Source organism: Spinacia oleracea, chromosome 1 (genome assembly GCF_020520425.1).
Source record: "Spinacia oleracea cultivar Varoflay chromosome 1, BTI_SOV_V1, whole genome shotgun sequence".
Classification (NCBI taxonomy): Eukaryota; Viridiplantae; Streptophyta; class Magnoliopsida; order Caryophyllales; family Amaranthaceae; genus Spinacia; species Spinacia oleracea.
Genome location: NC_079487.1, coordinates 10,968,452 through 10,990,309, shown reverse-complemented (window position 1 = coordinate 10,990,309; position 21,858 = coordinate 10,968,452). Strand labels below are relative to the sequence as shown.

Genomic DNA, 21,858 nt, shown 5'->3' with positions numbered 1-21,858 from the left:
GTCTTGTCGGGTTCGAGTCTTATCGATTTGGGTTTGAGTGGGGCTTGTAGCAGTTAATTTCAGGTTCGGGTCAAGTCCAGATTGGATAATTATTGGGTCGAATAAAATTCAGGTCGGGTTCACTCTCGGACACGGGTTAAGACTGAGTCTAATAACTATCAGGTCTAGTCAAGTTTAACCTTATAATTGATTTTTTTTATATTGTAAAAGTAAATGATTCATTTTTTCAAATTTGAGTTTTAGTTAAACCAAGTCATCGTGTGTTTTTGTCAAGTCAATAAATATATAAAGTTAATATGGGATTACGAGTAAATAATTAATTGATTTGGTCATCTCAACATTTTAATGCGTAAATGAATAAGTATACTCCGAAGTATTAATTAAACATAGGCGAAACACATCTTGTACGATTTTATATAGGAAAATTTGGTAATATTATACCTAGCTTTGGCCGATTTTCTTTTATTAATCCCACTTACGACATATTTTTTTAATAATCTCACCTTTAATACCCAACGACTTTTATTGAGCTTAAGTGACCCGTAACCGGTGAAAAAATCAATGAGATGGTGATGAATTAATGACGATGACTGAATATATCGAGAGAGAGTACTTCAACGTAGGGACATATTAACTACCGCCTACAACAGGTTTATGACCTACTGAGCTCAATAAAAGTCGTTGCGTAGTAAATGTGGGATTATTAAAAAATATATCGTAGGTGGGCTTAATAAAAGAAAATCGGGCAAAGGTTGGATCAATATTACCAAATTTTCCTTTTATATACTAGCAAATAGGTTAAGTTTAGTCAAAATTGTTGCATATAACTATATATGTTCAAGTTAGTTTCTTCTAAAAAAGGGGGTTTGAGTTTATTTGAATATAAGACATAAAAGTGCGAGTGTATAAGTACCATCGGTTAAAAATTGATAATGATGATCAAGCCACGTATGAAATATTTACCATTAAGATTATTAAGATGTGATTATATTCATAGTTCGACTATTGAGATTATAAGCCTATAAGTATAACACTATGACGATTAACGTGGCTTGATTGGGTCAGATGTTGAATCGGGTATGGGTCATTGTCCGATCGGGTCCGTTCTTTATCGGTTATATTCTGGTCGGGTTCGGGTTCGGGTCCGGGTCGTCGATTTAATGGGTTGGATGCGGCCAGGTTACTAGTTTTCTGTTATAACAACATTTCGGGTCTCAGATCGAATCCGGGTTCTTACGAATACAGGTTGATTCAGGTCGATTTCTCGGATCGGTCAGTCTTCTCAATTACATTTATATTTTATTATTTTAGGCCAGTAAAATTATTTTCGGTCAATCTCGTCAAAACTCGGGTTCTAACGTGTATGGAACATTATTTTTTCGAGTTTTTTTGAGTTCGCAAATAAAACCGGATTTCGGGTAATCACAAAAAATTATTCCAAACCCATAATGAGTCGATTTCGGATGGAGTTTCGACGGTTCTAAGTTCTCCGTAAGCAAGTCGGCAAGTACTATTTAGAACTTAAAGAGTATTTGTTTCCAACTATTTGGGCCTACATGCATTGGTTGAGAATATTTCTCCAGAAGATCATATGACTAACATCAATGTGAGTGACTTTGTGGGTGAAAGTGAGTCATCCATATTTCCCTTATTGGGAACAATATTTCCAAATATATATTGGATCTTTTTGACAATTTAAATTGATTGATGTATATTCTATAAAAATTTTCCGAATGAGAATCCGTTTATTTTTAATAATATTTTAATATATTTCAGCAAAAATAAATTTAGGCTATATTTTATTCATTTTATTTTTATTTATTTTAGGAAAAATAATTTCAAAGATAAGTTTAGATGAGATAAATCATGAAAAATAAGGGTTACTCGAAGTACAATCTGTAACTAAAATAAGTTTTGATACCCGTCAAAAAGAAAGTTTTGATAAGTTCTAATAAATTCAGATAAGTGCAGGTAAAATAGGTCTAGGAAAAATAAGTGAAAATCGTGTGAATAGAACGCACACTTGAATAAATTAATATAAGTTCAACAAAAACTAATATGTTTAGACGATTTAACAAATATTGTAAGTAAGCTATTTTCAACAAAAATAAGTTCAGTTAAATTCATATAATGTTAATTTCAGTTAATTTAGATGAACCAAACCTAAAATATAGCATAAATACAATATAAAAGGAGGAGAGAGATTCAAATCTGCGACCGATATTACACAAACTCGTTCTCAGCCAAGACCTCATTAAATTACTTGAAAAGTACTTCGTATGTTGAATGCACTCGATATTATTAGAAACAAAGATGACATGGTCCCTAAATGAAGGTAACTTTTTTCCTAAAAACATGAATTATTATTTGAAACTTGTGCATTTTTATCAAGCACACAATTATTTATATTTTCACCCAAAAATAGAAAAAACAATTTAATATTATATTATATGATCTTGAGATTTGTTCTTCTCCGTCTTCCCTACGTCGTCTTCTTCATCACCTCCATAATAACCAATAATTCAATTGTGTTAAAAACTCGTTCACTCGCTTGCTCACTCACTCGGTCACTCACTCGGTCACTCACTCCCTCACTCGCTTACTTTCGCTCGCTCTCTCATTGGTGCGGTTTGATACTCTGAGAACTTCCGTGTTGGAGAAATGGAGGCAGTCGGAGTGATAAAATTGAGCAATTGTTTGCAAAATCGGCAGCAAATTCAACGTCAATTCACCAAATTGAACAATCCTAATTTCAGGTTTTTGAGGCCATTGTATTGCAAGTTACCTTCTTCGTCAATTTCTCGCACTCGGATTTTGTGTGGTGTTTCCTCTGTTGAAACTCGGTGAGAGTTCCGCTCAATTTTGCTTTCAATTCTGAAATATGTTTTATTTTTCGCAAGTTCTTTTTATATTTAATTGAAGCTAATTGAATTAGAAAGTGTGTTTGCTATCACGAAATGTTTGTGCTCATGTTATCATGAAATGTTTGTGGACGGAAGATAAGTTCTTTTTATAATGTTTGTAGCCCAGACCATCCTTTCGGATTATGGCTTAGGCATTGTTGTTTAGGAGATGAAATGGATTTCTATGAATTGTTTCTTTGGAAATTAATAAAATGAAAATTTATTGGGTTTTTTCCAAATTGAATTTCTAAATTGAGTAATTTGGAATAGAGGTTTTGTGGAGTGTACATTGAGCTATCGTGTAGTTAAGAATTAAGAGTTAGAATTTCGCTCGAATCTTTTCGTTACCTTGTATATAATGCTATAGATTTGGTTTTTATATGATCATCTTTGGTTGACAAAAAAAGATTCTAACCGTCAGCATTTTACTTTTACATACATAGGAGTTGGAAAGTTTCTTTATAGATGCGGAAACTTCCAAGTATTGATTTTTAGTGGAAAGATTGTACTCCCATGCTAATCAAATGATTATGTGTAATATATTCCTGGTTTTCCTGGTTGTCCGTTTATCAGGATCCCATGGCTTCTCATACCAAATCATCTACACTGGAATGGTGCATCTGGTGCTTTTAAGGAATGTAAATTTGCTGCGTTAATGTGAAATTAAGACTTTGGTTTTCTGATTAGTGTCTTGTATGTTTAGTGTTGAGTTGTTGAGTTTGTGTAGTGTGACTCTTTGCTTTAAAAGTTTTAGTAGTTCAGAACATTATTTAATTTTTGCCTGTCAAAAAAAAAAAAATTTAATATATGTACTTCGTATATGACTACCTTCAATATTTTTTTTAAAAGTATATGACTAACATGAGTGCAAATTTACCTCAATCTGACATGAACCTCTAAAACCATGTGGTGATGAAAGCACCGTCTCAAAGAGTAACTGCATACCCGCTTGTAATAGTTACAGCTATCCTGCATTGGATGAAGGGTAGAGAAAAGAAATGGAACCAGGATTGTGTGAAACAGAAATGGAAGGCATTTTTCAGATGAATTATTACGTTGTTGTGCTTTGTAACTATAAGCTCAAAGATTAAAGGTGTAATTTGATGTCAGAGTGGATAGTATGGTTTACTTATCACAACACTCCGGTCCCCCCTGTTTATTTTATATTTTTGTGTTTATATTAGTATGTAATAAACTTTCCTTAAGATGAATGTAAATTGCCTGTGGTGGCAGAGAGGAGGAAGAGATGAAAAGTAAAACAAAATCAAGACATGGAAAGGTGCTGTTGAGGATTCTGTTGGAGCATCAAGTACAATTTGGAGAGAGTGTTGTGATGTTTGGCTCGGCCGAAGCACTGGGATCATGGACGAACCCGGTGACAATGGGATGGACAGAGAACGGATGGGTTTCGGACTTTGAAATGATAGGAGGAGAGTCTGTGGAGTTCAAATTTGTGATAATGGGGAACGATAAAAGTTTATCCTGGGAATCTGGGGATAATCGCATGCTTCAAATTCCAAAGAAAGGGAATTTCACATTGATTTGTCACTGGAACGTGACAACGGAGGCTCTGGAGCTCTTGCCTGCTGAATCTAGAGATGGCCCGGACCTGATTGAGGGTTTGGTTGATAACGGGTCTGTTGTTAGTGATGCTGCTGCTACAGATACAGAAGATCAGACAAGCTCTTTTGTGGGGCAGTGGCAGGGGAAGGCTGCCACATTCATGCGGTCCAATGAGCATCACAATAATGAAAGAGATCGAAAGTGGGACACTTCTGGTCTTGAAGGTTTAGCTCTAAAATTAGTTCAAGACGACCAGAATGCGAGGAATTGGTGGCAGAAGGTAATATTATCAGTGCTTCCAGTTTCTATTCTGTATATTCTGATAGTCTCGTCATCTCTTGGAAAACTTTAATTTCATCTAACACTTACCCTGTAGTGTACCCTTTTTGAGATGCATCTAGTCACACAAAAGTGTCCAAATCACAATTTTGATCCTTGTGATGTGTGTAGTATTTGTCAAGATACGTCAAGGCGCAAGAGACACAGTCACTCTATATGGTGAACATAGCCTACTTATGAAATCCTAAATGAAGGTAGTCTAGTTAGACAAATGTGCATAACATATAATATGATTTGTAGTAATAGGTGGTATAGCTGTTATTTACTCCCGTCCTCTCATAGAATTAGGCCTGAAGCAAAATTCTTTTGTCTCAGAGTACATGTTATAGAAAAGCAACGTGGTATTCAATTCAGATTTACAAATTTACCCTTCATCAGCACTTTGTGCAATATTTTTTGTAGAAGCAAGCTTTAGTCAATTGATGGGCTAAAAAGGCCTATTATTGAAAGGAAGGATCATTTCTTTCTGATCTAATGAAGGCTTGTCGTTCGTGTGCTACAAAGTGAATTATAGGGCAAGTCCTCCCTTTCACATACAGTTCCATTGATCTGTCTTCTTGGCAGGGTTATAACCTGTGTCATGCTAACATCCTGGTAGTTGAGTGTGCCTTTACTGGCTTAGGTAAGTGATAACTTAGGCACATAGCTATGTTGTGCTGTGTTGCAGTCCGCAGGACAAGTTTTGTCTTGGCTAGCTAATGATAATTGGATGTCTTGCTCATATAAATGGTTTGAATCTTATTTCTTTTGTGTGTGACCTTATAAACCCCCCAGAGACTCTGTCTGGCCCTGCATCTACCAAGGTATATGATCCTGTGTAACATGTTTGATGTCACCAAGTATCATCAACATACATGCAGCTGTGCATTGGTTTAAATGAATGTGCATTGTACTGATTTAAAGGATGCTATTTGTGAGAGAACTTACTATCATTCCTCTGAACCATGTATTGCACCATACATGAGGAAGATTTATCTTTCTGTTAACCAAACATATATGTAGTTCTTCAGCATTTAATGTTGTCAATGACATCAGAGAATTTTTTTGTAAGAAACTGATGCATGTATTGCTCCTTTAATTTTTGCCAATGAGATTTACTAATATTGCATTTTTTGTGTATGCAAGCTTGAAGTAGTTCGTGAACTAGTAGTTGGAAATTTGGATAACAATGACCGCTTGGAGGCTCTTACACTTTCTGCTATATATCTTAAGGTATGTCACATTATTGCATTGGCTAACATCATGTTGTCCTATTCAACCTTGTAGAAATCATAATTAAATATATATCCGTCTCATGCAGTGGATAAACATTGGACAAATCCCTTGCTTTGAAGATGGAGGCCATCATCGACCAAACAGGCATGCTGAGATTTCGAGGCTCATTTTTCGTGAGCTGGAAAGAATTTACTGCAGGAAGGATACCTCCCTTGAGGTAGTTATGAACTGTTATGCTACAATCCTTAAGTCTTGAAAGCCTTTCCCTCTCACTTTTTTTACATGCTCAAGTATTTATGCTACGATGATCAAACATAGGACACATACTCAGACTCGGGTACGTGTCCAATTTTCTTTCTCGGCTGTTTTGTGGAAAAATTCCATGATTTTGGCCCAAAATGATGTGGTTCGAAGTATCATATCCTTGTTGTAGTGTTGAGGATCTGACACGGATACTCTAGTTGAAATGAAGGGTCCAAGTAACATAGATTTTATCTTCCTACTTGTAGGTTTGATCATATGTTTAAAATCCACAGATAGCATCTATTATATGTTTCCTACTATTTATGTGATATACCTGAACAGAAATCAAATGCAGTAAATTAGGAAATGGATCTTACTGATCGTATATGTTCTATAGTCAAGTCTTAATTAATTTTACTGAAAATTATTTTGTCTTACAATTCAAAGGTTCCAGACTTTCAGTTAAGCCATTCTTTACTAAAACATGTTATTCCACTTTTTAATTTGGGTTTATTTTATATTTTTTACTCTTTTATATATATATATATATATATATATATATATATATATATATATATATATATGTATATATATATATATATATATTTTATTGCAGTGCAAGATGAGCAATACTCCTTTCTTTTATGTTCTTCCCACTTTCCATTTTTATCCGTTCTTTTAAGTTCTACCATTTTCACTTTGTTCCTCTTAAAGTAACTCCATTTCTCCTCTTTTTTTCCCCTTCCCTTAGCCCACTACATGGGACTTGTACAAACACAATTTTTACACCTTAGTCTTACCTTCTCCTCCAAAAAGTAAAATACGCTACATGTGTGGTTCCTTCTTCCTTCCTCCTTGTTAATTAATTAGGTGGAATAAAAATTAATTGGGCAGTACATTTTTTAAACAACATCAATTATTTTGTTTGAACTGGGTGACTTATTCTTTAGTGCTACAAAATAATTGACGTTTTTTAAAATTGTACTCCCTCCATTCATTTTTGTTCCACCTAATTACTACAAGGACCAAGGAAGAGAGGAAGAAGGAACCACACATGTATATTATACTTGTTACTTTTGCTTCTTGTCATCATACCTAGTTCATTGATTTCATGTTCTAGGATGGACCTTGAAAAATGAAAGGGTCAAGAGCTTTCAATGGGAGGGTGATCATATAAATGCGTCTCTTTTTAATTCCTTGAATTGTTGAACCAATTTTTTTTAATAGAATGTGTCATTCATTTTTTTATTTTTAGTTCCTCTATATCGTTATCTGTTTAATACTTTAATGCAACTTGCTTCTGCATGCATGTATTAAGAATCGAATACGTGAGTTAGATGATCTGACGCAAATTTCAGAATGCTTCTAGCTTTTTGGATGAAGGATAAACTAGTGCTAGTTAGTTTGCCTTGATTTGTTCCTATGCATGTGTTAGGTCAGCTGATGAGAATTGGGACTCAGCATTATGCTGTGATATACTATTAGAGTTTGGTCTTGGGGTGGAATTAAAGTGGTAGTGGGCTATTTGGCTTGATTACTGATCTCAATGTGTGAGACAATGTGCTTTTGGAGACCTTAGTACCTAGGAGGCTAGGAGTCTTTGGCTTGATGCATTTTTCAGAAAAGGGAGATCCTGAAAGGTTGAAACACCGCATCTATCTCATATCAACTATCTGAGTGTGTTTCTTCATAGAACTAATGATTTGAATTGTGGTGCCTATGTACCTGGAGCTTTCCTTTTGAGCACTAGGGAATTCAAATCCACAGGACTTGGTCAAGGTGGAGATAATCACTTTTTCTTAGGATGCTATGACCACTCCTATAGAAGTGCTTTTTAGCTTGGGTTAGGAGTATATATGTTCTTTTTTCACATAATTCTGCTATAGAAACAATGCTCGACTTCATTGTGGTTCCCACCAACCGGAAAATGGGACAATAAAAAGGCATAGAAGATCCTCGTTTGATTTCTGCATCATCAACTTTTGATTAACTGTAACAAAAAAAGGCCTTTGAGTATATAATTTTTTCAAGGAAGCTACAAGGGTTATGCCTTTATGGCTGTATAGCTGAACTGAATCCCAGAAAAACTAGAGTATTGAGTTGTAAAGCCTTATGAAGTAAAGTTCACACATGGCTTATTTTATCTGTTGGTCCTGGACTCCTGGTTGTCTCATCCCTTTGAATTATGTCAAGCTTACATGTCCTAGGTATCCGTGTGCTTGTTCTTGCTGACAAGTGCTCTCTTAGCCTCTATATGTGGCATTGATGTTTTTCATTGCCTTGTTTTATTTTGCAGGAAATGCTTGTTATTCGCAAGATTCAACCCTCCTTACCGTCATTTAAAGCTGAATTTACTGCATCTGTTCCTCTGACTCGAATTAGAGATATTGCTCATCGTAATGATATCCCTCATGATCTTAAGGTTCTACTTTGTTCTATAAGACAATAATCTTGCTTGCTTCTTCATGGGGACCCCTTTTTAACTGCCAATTATTTTTCAGCAAGAAATCAAGCATACTATACAAAACAAGCTCCACAGATGTGCTGGACCTGAAGATTTGATTGCTACAGAAGCTATGATGGAAAGGATTTCCAAAAATCCCGGGGAGTATAACGGTGCATTTGTTGAGCAGTTTAAGATTTTTCTTCATGAATTGAAGGACTTCTTCAATGCTGGCAGGTATTAGATTCTGCTTTTCTTTGTATATATAAATGACTATTCTGACATCAAAATTTCGGATTAGCATGCATTTACTTATTTTTTCCTCAGCGTTGGTTGAAGTAAACTATTTAGGGGATGTTTGGTTCACATTACACAAAGGGAAAAGAAACAAGAAAGGGAAATATGGGGAAATGAGTTAAGAAAGGGCGTTCCATAATCTTGTTTGGTTCAACAAGGAATGAAAACTTGTCACTTCTATCCCTCTGCCATAATTTTCCTTGCTCATCCAACAACATTTTTCTCTGCATAGGACCATGCCATCCCACTTTTCTTACAAACCCACTTTCGTCCCAACCCCACCTAGTATAGCCTAAATCTCCATGGACATCGTCGTCTCGTATTACCTTGACCACCCTTTTCTCTCATCTTCCTCCATACAATTCAATTAAATATTTTCTCTTTTTGCAACTCAGTCATTCTTAATCGGGCTTTGATGATATATCCACCCACAAGACTCCAAATTATAGACATGGATCAAGAGCGAAATGAACCACCCAGAGACCAAAGTTTTTGGCGGTTTTGTCTTTCAACAAGTTAGAAGCCTAGATCTATGTTATCTCCCTCTCTAAGCGGAAATGGTTGTGGTGGATGTGATAGAGACGGTAGTTGTGGTGGAAAAGGTGGTGGCCGAAGTTGGTAGGGATGAGTTGCTGAGTTTGGTCTTGAACTACGCTCGTTGTGATTGGAGTTAGGACTCAAATGTTGGTGGCTGGGGGATGTTGGTTGGTGGTTGCCGGTGGTTGGTGGTTTCTGACCGGTGGCTAGCAGTTAGGCGTGTGGCTGTGAATATCTGGCATTTGGATGGATGGTGGTCTACAAGAGAGGGGTGGGGGACAATAGCGTAATACTCAAGTCGTAGAAGATGGGACTTGAGGTACAGATTTTATCGGGAATTAAAAAGGAAAGTGAGAAAAGAAATTTTAAAAGATAGCCAACTGAACAGACACAAAGGGATTTGGAGATACGAATTGCCTCTTCCTTTCTTTATTACGTCCAACCAAGCAGCCCCTTAGCTCTGTAATTGTGCTGGTTTCACTGTGTTGTGGGAATCCCTCAATGTCTTTTCAGCTGTTCAATAAAATTATGAAAACTTGCTTTTGAAGATGTCCATCGGTTTTAGCTGTTTCTTTCCATTTCTTTGAGGAACGCCGGTTCATCTAAATTTTATGCATTTAAGATTCCAGAGTAATCTCATATGTTGAGCACTAGCATTTTCCATGCAGGTGATAAATTCTTGTAGTTTGGTTCTTTTTTTTCTTTCCGGGGTAGCTCTTTAGTTAAGTGGAAAATTCCTGAATGCATTTTGGAGCTCTCCAGTACACTACCAATCTACCATATGTGAACTGATAACTATTTGAAATTGATTGCGTTCAGAAGTGTGCATTCAATGTTAAAAACTTTGCTTTCTTCTAACTTTAAAAGTTTCCTAACATAGCCTTCTTTTTTGACAGTCTTGTTGAACAGCTGGAATCGATCAAGGATTCCCTGGATGAAAAAGGCTTGTCTGCTCTTACTGTATTTTTACAGCAAAAGAAGGTACATTTTAGCTTAAGAATTTTGTCAAAGATATTTATCTACATACCCTGATACTAGGGTGTTACTATACTCTTGATTTCAGCATCCATCCGTCTGAAATTTAGCCCCCGGCCTCCCGGGGTGAGATTGTACATCTGTGGCCTCACTGACATTGGTTTTAGGAGCGAATGGTTGGATTAGATATATTAAAATTTTATACGACCTTTTGGTTCAAACTCAACGATGTTGAAGTATTGATCACATATTTAGTGGTCCAAATGTTTATTTGGTGTTTGGTTACCTCTCATTCCCCTTTTCTGGTAGTACTCGCAATAAATTTATAATTATAGTTCTGGAGACTACGTTAATGATTTGCTTATGAGTTAGAAACGATAAAAATTCCTACTTTATAACTGAGATAAAGTTAAAAGACATGTCTCAATGGCGAAGTTGTAAAATAGAGAAAAATTTCATATACAATATGCAACTTACTGCGTACACTATGCATTGTAGAATTATAATATTAGTATTTCATGTGACAATACCGAAAAATGACAAGCAGCGCAACGTTGTGATTTCCCCTTATCGCCCTTGATATGAATTAGGCACTAAATATATCACATATATGAATCAGGCACACCTTGAAGATGGTTCAAATGGCGTAAACCATGAACCCCGTATTATATGAGATATTTTGTGTCATTTGCGGTAAATGCGAATATGACTGTAAGAGCACTACTACCCTTGAAGTAGAGGACCATAATTTCATGGATGGCATAAGAAGTCTTCTACCATGTAGTTGTTGACTGATAAGATTTAAATAAGGTGCATATTTTAAGCATATTTTCAGACGATGCAAATTTTTTTTTCTTTTTTTCTTGGAGGTCCACAAAGCTGTGTCCGCTAGTGTTCTGTATAATCTTCCTTTGTTCACACATCTAGAATGGTGCAGATGTAAATGTCTCAGTTTTTGGCTTTTAAACTCTGTAAAAGCCATGTTGTTCAAATTTATCTTTGATTTTGGTGATAATAAACTTTTATGTTTCCCTTTTCAAGAGTTTGGATGACTTGGGCGGGTCAGATGAAGTAGTAGATAAACTATTGAAGCCCATGCAGTCTCTAAATTCACTAAGGGAAGTACTGATGAAGGGTCTTCAAAGTGGCCTTCGAAATGATGCATCTGATGTGGCAATTGCAATGCGTCAAAAGGTAAAATTTACTAGATTTTATCGTCACCTGTATATAGAAAGGGTTTGATACTTTGATGGCTCATCTTTCTGTGATAATCACCTGTGCAGTGGCGTCTATGTGAAATTGGCCTTGAAGATTATTCTTTTGTTCTTTTAAGCAGGTATCTTCACTTTCTGTACTCCGGATATTTATGCTGTCTAACTGTCTAAGAACATGTCTCTGGGTTCGAGGATTTTGTTTATACTTCCTCTCTTTCATTTTTTCTCTTTAAAAAAATGGCAACACCTTTCTATTTTGGATGTTTTGAAATGATTGCAGCGTATGCTATTTGGCTTGTGGTCTCTCCCTCTCTTTCTCTCCTCATCATATGGGCACTTTTCCCATTTATCTCTACCTCTCTTATCGTCACACGAGTCTCCTAAAATACCATGCAACCCTTAAAATGGAGGAAGTTTTTTCATGGCCCTGGCTGTGATGCGTATGTTCTGACAACAGTGTGGGCTCCAAGGTGTTATCTGTAAAATGCTTTAGTTGGATACATGCTTCGTTAACATAGTTGCATTTATCTTAAGCTTCAACTATTTCTGTTATCTTCTGGAACAAGTTGGTGGAAAGAAAAAGTATCTTAAACCAATTGTTTTCTCTCTCTAAACAAACATCCTCAAAGTACTACCATGCATTTGCATATGAAACTGGCAGAATCTACCTTAAATGCAATTTTGCAACTTTCCTTTTTTGACAATGAAAAGATTGATAAATTTGCAGTAAATTACAAAAGACTCTGTCGTTGTTAAATGTTATTATAATAAGAGAAATATATATGGGCTGTTTGGCAATGTTGGCAGTAGCAAATAATGTCTGAGATTTTGAGGTGGTATGTTGGGATCTTGGGGATGAATACTAGGCTGTAGGCTGAAACAAGTGTTTATAGCTTAAGTTGTTACAGTACCTCACTGCTTCCCACATCTTCTTATAGATTCCTCAATGCACTAGAAGCTTTGGGAGGGGCAGGTTGGCTGGCTAAAAGTGTGGAGTCAAAGAATGTTACATCATGGAATGAACCGCTTGATGCCCTTGCTATTGGAGTTCGTCAGTTAGGACTATCAGGCTGGAAGTCAGAGGAATGTATTGCAATTGGGAATGAACTCTTGGCATGGAAGGATAAAGGTCTTTCTGAAAAGGAAGGTGTGTTTCTAAGTTTAATATTTTCTTCTGTTGTTTTGTTAGTCATGAGATTTCATTTTTCATGTTTGTATGATGAGCTACTCTGAACATCTTATAGAAGGAAACGAAGAAAGAAAGAGGATTTGGGCTCTAAGACTTAAAGCTACTCTTGATAGATCACGGAGACTGACTGCAGAATACTCTGATGCCCTACTAGAGATATTCCCGCAAAAAGTTCAGGTTAAGTAATGTTATTGCTTCTACTGGAATTGCTAACTGAGTTTTTATTGTTCTTTACAAGTTTCATTGTGTTACAATATCTTTTTATCGCCCCTCCTTTTCCTATCACCTTCATCTGCTTTGTTCGACAAGAAGTGGTCAAGTGATGCATGCATTTGTTACTCCTGAAACACGTGAGCATGTATTTTTTGAAAAAATAAGCCGTTGGAATATCACTTCCATCATGAAGCATTGACAGTAATATTTCAATATGCACTGCTAAGTGGAGTTTGTTTGAAGATACTGAAGTTAACATCGTGAGTTCGTTACAATGTTTTTTGTTCTACAGGTGCTGGGTAGAGCTCTAGGAATAGCTGAGAATAGTGTGAGGACATATACAGAGGCCGAGATCCGTGCAGGGTAAGATGAACTTATAACAAGCGTTAGACAAATAAATAAATCACGGCAAAATATAATAAAAGTTTGTTGACTTAGGTGCAAGTTTCAGTAATCAACACAAGAAAGCCCCCCATCCCTGCCCTGGAGGATTTCAATCCCATCCTTCTTTTTTGAATGATTTATAATCATGTTTCTAACTTTCCGTTCAATGTCATCTCAGCGTGATTTTTCAGGTCTCTAAAATCTGTACCATTCTTCTGAAAGCTGTCAGACTTTTGCTAGCATCACAAGGTTGGGATGTTATTGTCCCAGGAACTGCTTATGGAACAATTGTTCAGGTGCTGTGCGGCAATCTTATATTGTTAGTATATTTTATATCGTTGATTTAGTGGGGTGCTTTTGGAAATAAGTAGGAGTTGTGGATTACTGGAGAACATGGGTTCTCATTTGCGAAAATTGGTTTCAGTCATTTCCGCCTCTTAGTTGAGAGGCGAGAGCCCATTCATTGAAATTGGAACTGCACTGCAATCAGAGAAGCACCCTCAAGGGCTTAGTGCAAAGTTATTGGCTTATAAAAGAAAGAACTTGAATAATAGATGATAGGTTGATTCTTGACCGAGTTCATTAATTGAAATATGAAAGTCTCTGTCACCGAAAACTTATACCTCTTAACCCAGTAGTTGTTTATACTTCCATGTGCAGTACAAGGAAAGTCAGAAGTCTACATCTTAAGACAATTGATTCTGTACTGTTCTTTCTTGTTTATTTGTCTTTCTGACAAATCCGTCTATATTGTGGCTCTTTGATACTTTTCTGCCATTTAAGGATTGTCACTTCTATAGACAAAGCTGTACAATTTTTTGCTATGTTAATATTAGCTTGATTGTCACTTACCAGTATATGACCTCCTTGGTGGTGTTGTTTTTCTGTACAACCTGGTTAATTGCGAGTTCCAGCAGACCAGCTTAACCATCCCAGAATTCAACTAATAATGTTGAATAAACGTTATGTGGGGAAAGTGTTTACGTTCATCCGGGGGATGGTCCGGTTGGATGGGCTAAAGATGGAAGCCACCTTTTGTTGTTTTTGTCACGGTCATTATTTACTTCTGATTTTGCATTTGACCCACAGAGTTCGTACAGGTATTAAGTTGATTGCTGCTATTGTGTGGTACTTTGTTGATCTTGTAGTCTAAAATTATCACTCGCGTCGTTGGTAATTAGTATTTATAGTTATCTTATTGTATTAATTTTAAATCTCTCTTTGTTGCCTTATGTTTAACTTAGGTTGACAGCATCATACCTGGGGCACTGCCTTCATCTGTAACAGGACCCGTCATTCTTGTTGTTCGCAAAGCTGACGGAGATGAAGAGGTGTGAAAGTCGTCTGTATAAAATTGTAGCACTATTGAAGAGCTTAAATTGTACATAACATGTGAGGTGTTTGGCAGGTGACAGCTGCAGGAACTAATATAGTTGGAGTCATACTTCTGCAAGAACTACCTCACTTATCCCATCTTGGTGTACGAGCACGACAAGTGAGTTGTTGATTTTCTTTTTTCAAATTCTATTTCACTGTAATTGATCAGAACTGGGTGTAACAACATCGATATTCATGCCACAGGAGAAGGTTGCCTTTGTGACCTGCGAAGATGATGATTCAGCTTCATATTTCAAGAAGCTTAGTGGACAATACGTCAGGCAATTATTTTTCTTCTGAAAATTGCCGCTTAACAAACTTTCTATGCAATATTGTCAATTCGGTCTATGCAATATTCCCACTGGTCAATTTAAGTTGCAATGTGTAACAAGAATTCTCTGATCTAGGCTGGAAGCATCTTCAGGAGGGGTTGATATACAGCCATGTTCTCCTGATGAAACACATCGTGATCCCATCATAGACATTCCTCCAAGTCATGACACACCTAAAGAAGGACCTGTTGACTCTGATGATTCCTCCTCTCTGAGCATAGATCCACAATCAAGCGAGGTTTATCTAGTTCCTTCCTTTTTGGTGTTTCCATCCCTAAGCTTTGAGTAAAACACTTGCAGTTTTGTTTGTTATAAAGTTGATAAGATGGAGAAATTTTTGGTTCAGGTGATTCCAGCAGCCATTCTGCTTTTTGCTGATAAGTGCAAAAACTTTTTGGTTCAGGTAAATCCGTCCGAAGTTGTCATTCTACTTGCTGACGCAGAACCACGTACTTGTGGGGCAAAGGCTGCTGCTTGTGGACGTTTGTCTTCTCTGTCAGAAGATGCTGTTAAAGGTGAAGTTTGTCAATACACAAGTTTGTCAGAACAATATCCATATAACCATATTCCATAGTACTTCTGCATAAAATCCGTTCTAACTTGCTTGCACGGTTGCATCTCTTATGACAGTTTACAACGAACACGGAGTTCCTGCTTCTTTTAAAGCCCCCGCTGGAGCAGTTATCCCGTTTGGTTCTATGGAGTTGGCATTAGAGGCAAACCAGTCTTTGGAAGCATACAAGTCCTACATAGAACAGATAGAAACTGTGGAGGTTGCAGATGGAGCCCTTGACAAGCTGTGTAGTGAGCTTCAAGAACTGATATGTTCTCTACAGCTCTCGAAGGATGTCATTCAGAAAATAGCAGAAATATTTCCGACAACTGCTCGTTTAATTGTGAGGTCTAGTGCTAATGTAGAGGACTTGGTGGGAATGTCAGCAGCCGGGCTATACGATTCTATTCCAAACGTCAGCCCGTCAAACCCTACAGTCTTTGCTAGTGCTGTCAGTAAGGTTTGGGCTTCGCTGTACACTCGCCGAGCAGTTCTTAGTCGTCGGGCTGGTGGGGTACCCCAGAAGAAGGCCCAAATGGCAGTTTTAGTACAAGAAATGCTTTCCCCGGATTTAGCATTTGTACTTCACACCCTTTCCCCAACAGACAATGACAGAAACGTGGTCGAGGCTGAGATTGCTCCTGGTCTTGGTGAAACACTAGCATCAGGCACCAGGGGTACTCCGTGGCGTCTATCTTCTGGAAAATTTGACGGTTCTGTAAAGACATTGGCGTTTGCTAACTTCAGCGAAGAGATGATAGTGGGCAGAGCTGGAAACGCTGATGGTGAAGTTATTCGTTTGACAGTAGATTATAGCAAGAAACCGCTGACTGTTGATTCTGTTTTCAGGAAGCAGCTTGGTCAGCGACTCTGTGCTGTGGGTTTTTTCCTAGAGAGGAAATTCGGGTGCCCTCAGGATGTCGAAGGATGTTTGGTTGGCAATGATGTTTACATCGTTCAAACGCGACCTCAACCTCTCTAAACCTATTCATATCTACTCTACCATGACATCTCTTGAATCTTGCATGGTATTTGATTAATTACTATCATATCTATATGTATTTATTTACCGTTTTACATAATAGTAGTATGAGAGCATCTTCATAATCTTCCACTCAGCTAGTGAATCTTAAACTTGAGAAACTCCAATAATGAATAATGGAATAGAAGTTTTGTGGTAGTAATAAAAATATCTGTTCTATTCCTTATTCTTAAACTTTTGCAGTACATTGCTCTTTTCTTAAACCCTTTTGTTTTTTTCTTTCTTTTTTAAATTTTCCCAGTAGGGTATTCAACAGTCCTATATTCATGCTTCTTGTCTGATAAATTTCCGAATTCTGATTCCTGGACCCTTGGTTATGGGTCTGTGGTTGTACTAACAGATTTCGAAAATGTTTCAAGAAATGTTGTCCTTGTAAATTTGTATAATACTCTGTACAGGGCCAAGTTTCATCTTCAGACTTGAATCTCAAATAGAGTGATCAGTGAAAATATATGTTGTGGTAATACTTAAAGAAGCTGCATCCTATACATGATGTCATGCAGTTTTTACTATCTTTAATCTTGGTTAAAAATCGTATTTATTAATTTCGTTAGGATTCAAATGCAAGTCATTTTACAATATCAATATGACGTTACAATGTTATTTTTATCTTTTGTTGATAAATTTCGTTAGGATTCAAATGTAGTCATTTTACAATATCAATACGATATTACAATGTTATTTTATTCTTATCATCGTATCCAACATAAATAATACAGTAAAAAAAATGTATATCGAGCCCTCCCTTCATTCATCCATGATGATGAAGTCCATAATAACCCAATTCATACCTGAATTATTTGTCAATAATGAAACAACCATGGCCAAATAAATACCTGCTGATTGAAACAAATCTATGAGATCATTTTGATACAATTCATATCCCTTAATTAATCCATTATTAATCAAAATTTTCACACTAATCATTGTCTTATAGTATACTAGCTCCATAATAAAAAGCAAAATGGCACGCAATTCAATGCATTTTTAAGTAAACTTCAAATCCACAACCACTTCTGTGGAATATTTAGGCCAAAAATGTAAGATTTCCAAATCCATAAATCTGTAACATAATTAGAGGTTACCATTATATTTTAAGCTAACAAACATTTCTCAAGTGCTTCACATTCTAGGAAAAGTTTAATTAAAGAAATGGACCCCCCTTAATTTCTTTGAAGATTGTTTAATTAGGGGTCTTCCATCATCATTAGGGTCACTTGGTCACTGGCAACCTGTCATTAATCAATTGCCACAATCACAAGGGAATATGTACTGGATTTAGGTCTTGGGATTGCTACCTAACTTTTCAATTTCCTGCAACATACTGTGTAACTCATTTGCCTCCGTACTCATATGTTAGCCTTTTCATTTTCGATCACAGGTGTATTCGGATCTAAGATGGTTCAATTCCTGCCAAATCTAACACTTATAAAACCCTGAGCTTCTATTACTATTCACCCAATAGTTCAATCACAAATTCTTATTCGGATCTAAGATGGATGTTCTCGTGTAACTAATTAGAGGGTTTAATTCCTGCCGTAGAACCACTAACGGTTATCAAATTAATAAAAAAAATAAAATCCAAGTCTTAAGGTAAAGAAAATTCTGACTTTACTATTTTATTCAGTGTTAGGTGACTAACAGTTGGCCATTCTAACTATTTTCTTTCACCTATAAAGATCTCTGAATACTCTCTACTAAGATGGATGTTCTCGTATAACTAATTGGGGGTTCAATTCCTGTCCTAGAACCACTAACGGTTATCAAATGAACAAAAAAAGAGTAAAAGTCATCCTAAATTAAAGAAAATTCTGACCTTATATTATTTTATTTGGTGTTAGGTGACTAACAGTTAGCCATTTAATCTTACTTTTTTCTTTCACATACAAAGATCTTTAAATAACTTTCTACTATAAGTATATCATGACGATACCCTTCATTAAATGGTCGCAATATGTTTTATTATTATTTTGTGAAAGACAACTTAGTCCTTTATATCATGTGAAATGACTGTAATATCCTTGCATAACAAAGATAGATAACTCTTTTAAGTCATAACATATCCAATGTTACATGCTTTAGCCGCTTGCCTTTGTAACAAAGCTACCATATTTACACAACTTTTGAACCCACATGGCTTATGCTTTCATCATGATCATAACTTGAACAATTAAATATATAATTTCCTAATGTTTTAAATACAGGCAAACTTCAACCTCACATAACACAGCAAAAACCCTTTTTTTCCAAAATTTGTGTGTCAAAGTCTAAGTGAAAAATGTCAGCTGTAGTAGGAACTATTTCTTCTTCCCAAAATACTGGGATTAGTTTCTCTTCTAACATAAAGAAAGAAGCTGAGCACAAAACTGATAAGACCATAGACAGCTTAGGCTTTGACGAAAACACAGACATTTGCAAAGATTTGATCAAGGAAATCACCAAAAAGACTGATGAAGATAACTCTGCAGTACTGCAACGCGAAGATGATGCCTGTTTGAAGTCTGAAGACAGTAAGAAAGACGAACAGACTGAAAAGAATGATAAGGTCTAGATGTTTCTCCTCATCTTTTATTTATCGTCGTAATAGTAATGGTTTATGATTGGATTTCCTGATATGCGAATGCATAATTAGTAATGCTTGCAACTGAATGTTTTGCTACTTCTGTGTTGCTGTTTTGAAGGACAATGGAAGCTTAGACAAACAGAACCAGAAACTTCTTGGAAACATTGACATTTTAGCTATTACTGAAGGTAATAAACAAGTTCTCTTCATCTGTAATTCACCAAATCTATCTCAGTCAGGCTGAAATTACCTAAATTCATCAGAAACATCGTCTAAACTTATCTGAACTTATTTGAAACTTATCTGAATACTTTATTTTCGAGGTTTGAGAAATGATATGTTTTCCCTTTTGCTGTGACATGAATTAGCAGAGAACAAAAAGGCAGAAGTGCAGATATTAAGTCTTTCAGTTCTTTCACCTGGTCGTGCCAATGTAGTGTTACCGATTCCATTTCCTTCAACAACGTCTAAGACCACCCTATTTACGCTCAAAGAAGGAAGTAAATACCGCATCAAATTCCTTTTCAGCGTGTCCAAAAATGTTGTTAAGAACCTTACGTACACTTACATGGTCTGGAAGGCAGGACTAAGAGGTAAAAAACAAGATTATATAGATAACTTCTTTCTGGGTGATGATAAAAGTTGTCGCAATCTTACGTGTCGAAGTTTAATTGGTATATATAGGCGCCACGTAGGCTATACTTCATCATAATATTTTTACTATCAATTCGATATTTTTACTATAAAAAAATGTAAATAAGGTAGTCGATGTAAAAAAAGAAACAAATTAGAATATTAAGATTTTCCTACCTTTTTTCCTAACATGTATAATAGATTATATAAGTTAAATATTTTAATTTCCAATTTAAATCATGACACATAAACATGACATGTCATCATTGTGACACGGCTTAAAGGTCGCATGTTGCGACCTTTATCATTTCCGCTTCTACTATACTACCTCCGTTTCAAAATAATCTTTACACTTTTCGTTTTAGACCGTTTCATGATATTCTTTACATTTTTTTGTTCTATTTTTTGACATGAAAATTTATTACCTTAGCCCCACAATATTTCTAATTTTCCACTCACTTCTCGTACTTTATTCAACTTTTTCTTACAAACACCCATATTTTTACACGTTTATCTTACTTTATTCATATTTTATTATATTCAACCAATTTTTCTACTTTTGTCTTAATATTTGTGCAAATGTAAAGATCTTTGTGAAACTGAGATAGGATATGATTTGACAATTGATTTCAATTTGTTTGTTGATTTTACTGTTGGGAAATTTGCAGTCCACCAAACGAAGAAATTGATAGGAACGTTTAATCCTCGAGAAGAGCAATATACATTTGAATTAGAAGAAGGAACTACTCCTACTGGATTCTTTGCAAGGGGTCCTTTTCTTGTTCGATCTAAGGTAAGCGACTCCTCTAGACTATAATCCAAACTCGAGAACCCGGGTTTAACACAAAAATTCATCAATGTACACCCAAATTAACTAGAAATCATTCAAGTGGAAAAACTTATCATTTGAAAAGGACTCAAGTTGATCCAAATAACCTATTTGCCACCTGTACTCAATTACACAACTTAAGTAACATACTCGACCTGTACTTATACTATAATAATTAAGCTATAGAACCCGGGTTTGACACAAAACTTATCAATCTAGACCTAAATAAGTAAATAGGATGAGCCTACCAAAATTATATTGGCCTGAAAGCAAAGGAAACCGTGCAAGTTGAAAGACTCATCATTGAAAATGACTCGAACTGAATCCAATCCAAACGACTTGTTTGTCACCTTAATTCTAACCTTCTTTTAAAAAAGACATATATAGAGACCAAGGGTATATTTTGATTAGTTTAAATTTGAAACTAATTTTGGTGTATGCATGCTTTGCAGTTTGTGGATGATGATGGGAATTGTTACTTGGATACCACTTACTACTTTGACATCAGAAAGGATTGGGGAGCAAAAGAGAAGTGCTAAAGCTTATGTGTCCTCTTTAATTTGTAATCTTTGTAACTTAATTGTATGTTGCATTATTAATGTTTAAATTTAAATGACAAATAACTGCAAATCCCTAGCTTTAATTTGGTCCATCCTAATTCTAATAGCTTGTCTAATGTATTTTCTGTGTACACCCATTTGTAACGTCAATTTGTATTTTACATCCAGTACAACCAAGGTTATTTATTTTCTCATTTTTAGCCCTCCAAATAAGCAAGAAACTGGTTTTAATTGGTTGTACCAACCGGTAGTATAGTGCATGGTTTGATTTGTAACTCATCATTATTTTTATTCAAGCCCAAATCAAATTGTGGTGAAAATAAAGGGGAAATCAGTTTCCAAAAATAAATTAACATTTCTTCAAAAAAAAAAAAAAAAGTCATGGACCATAACAGACCTAAGCACTTAAAATTTAGAAATAAAATATCAGTATTTGACTATTTTTCCATAATAC

The 21,858-nt window shown here is 35.8% G+C and overlaps 2 protein-coding genes across 3 annotated transcripts; both read left to right on the top strand.

The window, feature by feature from the left end:
• The first annotated feature begins 2,300 nt into the window (after window positions 1-2,300).
• Window positions 2,301-16,993, top strand: LOC110793786 (phosphoglucan, water dikinase, chloroplastic). 2 transcript variants are annotated; one of them, XM_021998685.2, is made up of 19 exons: window positions 2,301-2,843; window positions 4,137-4,746; window positions 5,931-6,017; window positions 6,106-6,237; window positions 8,560-8,685; window positions 8,765-8,943; window positions 10,437-10,521; window positions 11,557-11,709; window positions 11,799-11,851; window positions 12,668-12,876; window positions 12,974-13,095; window positions 13,424-13,494; window positions 13,694-13,811; window positions 14,760-14,846; window positions 14,924-15,010; window positions 15,097-15,173; window positions 15,300-15,462; window positions 15,628-15,739; window positions 15,855-16,993. In XM_021998685.2, exons 1-19 carry the CDS (start codon window positions 2,662-2,664, stop codon window positions 16,757-16,759), a joined length of 3,558 nt encoding a protein of 1,185 aa, XP_021854377.2. In that variant the 5' UTR covers window positions 2,301-2,661; the 3' UTR covers window positions 16,760-16,993. The 2 variants fall into 2 exon arrangements, with proteins under 2 accessions (XP_021854377.2, XP_021854376.2); XM_021998684.2 differs by having other exon boundaries at window positions 2,403-2,843; window positions 15,571-15,739.
• A 1,931-nt stretch (window positions 16,994-18,924) lies between these two features.
• Window positions 18,925-21,598, top strand: LOC110793784 (rho GDP-dissociation inhibitor 1). The gene is made up of 5 exons (XM_021998682.2): window positions 18,925-19,364; window positions 19,501-19,570; window positions 19,754-19,975; window positions 20,684-20,808; window positions 21,297-21,598. The coding sequence occupies exons 1-5, from the start codon at window positions 19,098-19,100 to the stop codon at window positions 21,381-21,383; spliced, it is 771 nt and encodes a 256-aa protein (XP_021854374.1). The 5' UTR covers window positions 18,925-19,097; the 3' UTR covers window positions 21,384-21,598.
• Window positions 21,599-21,858: the final 260 nt, after the last annotated feature.

Excerpts from the sequence above, each read along its gene's own strand:
- LOC110793786 (XM_021998684.2), top strand. The coding sequence starts at position 2,662 with ATGGAGGCAGTCGGAGTGATAAAATTGAGCAATTGTTTGCAAAATCGG. Across the intron at positions 12,877-12,973 it reads AGGTCTTTCTGAAAAGGAAG|AAGGAAACGAAGAAAGAAAG; the intron begins GTGTGTTTCTAA and ends AACATCTTATAG. Across the intron at positions 15,174-15,299 it reads CTTAGTGGACAATACGTCAG|GCTGGAAGCATCTTCAGGAG; the intron begins GCAATTATTTTT and ends TCTCTGATCTAG.
- LOC110793784 (XM_021998682.2), top strand. The coding sequence starts at position 19,098 with ATGTCAGCTGTAGTAGGAACTATTTCTTCTTCCCAAAATACTGGGATT. Across the intron at positions 19,571-19,753 it reads CATTTTAGCTATTACTGAAG|AGAACAAAAAGGCAGAAGTG; the intron begins GTAATAAACAAG and ends ATGAATTAGCAG. Across the intron at positions 19,976-20,683 it reads CTGGAAGGCAGGACTAAGAG|TCCACCAAACGAAGAAATTG; the intron begins GTAAAAAACAAG and ends GGAAATTTGCAG.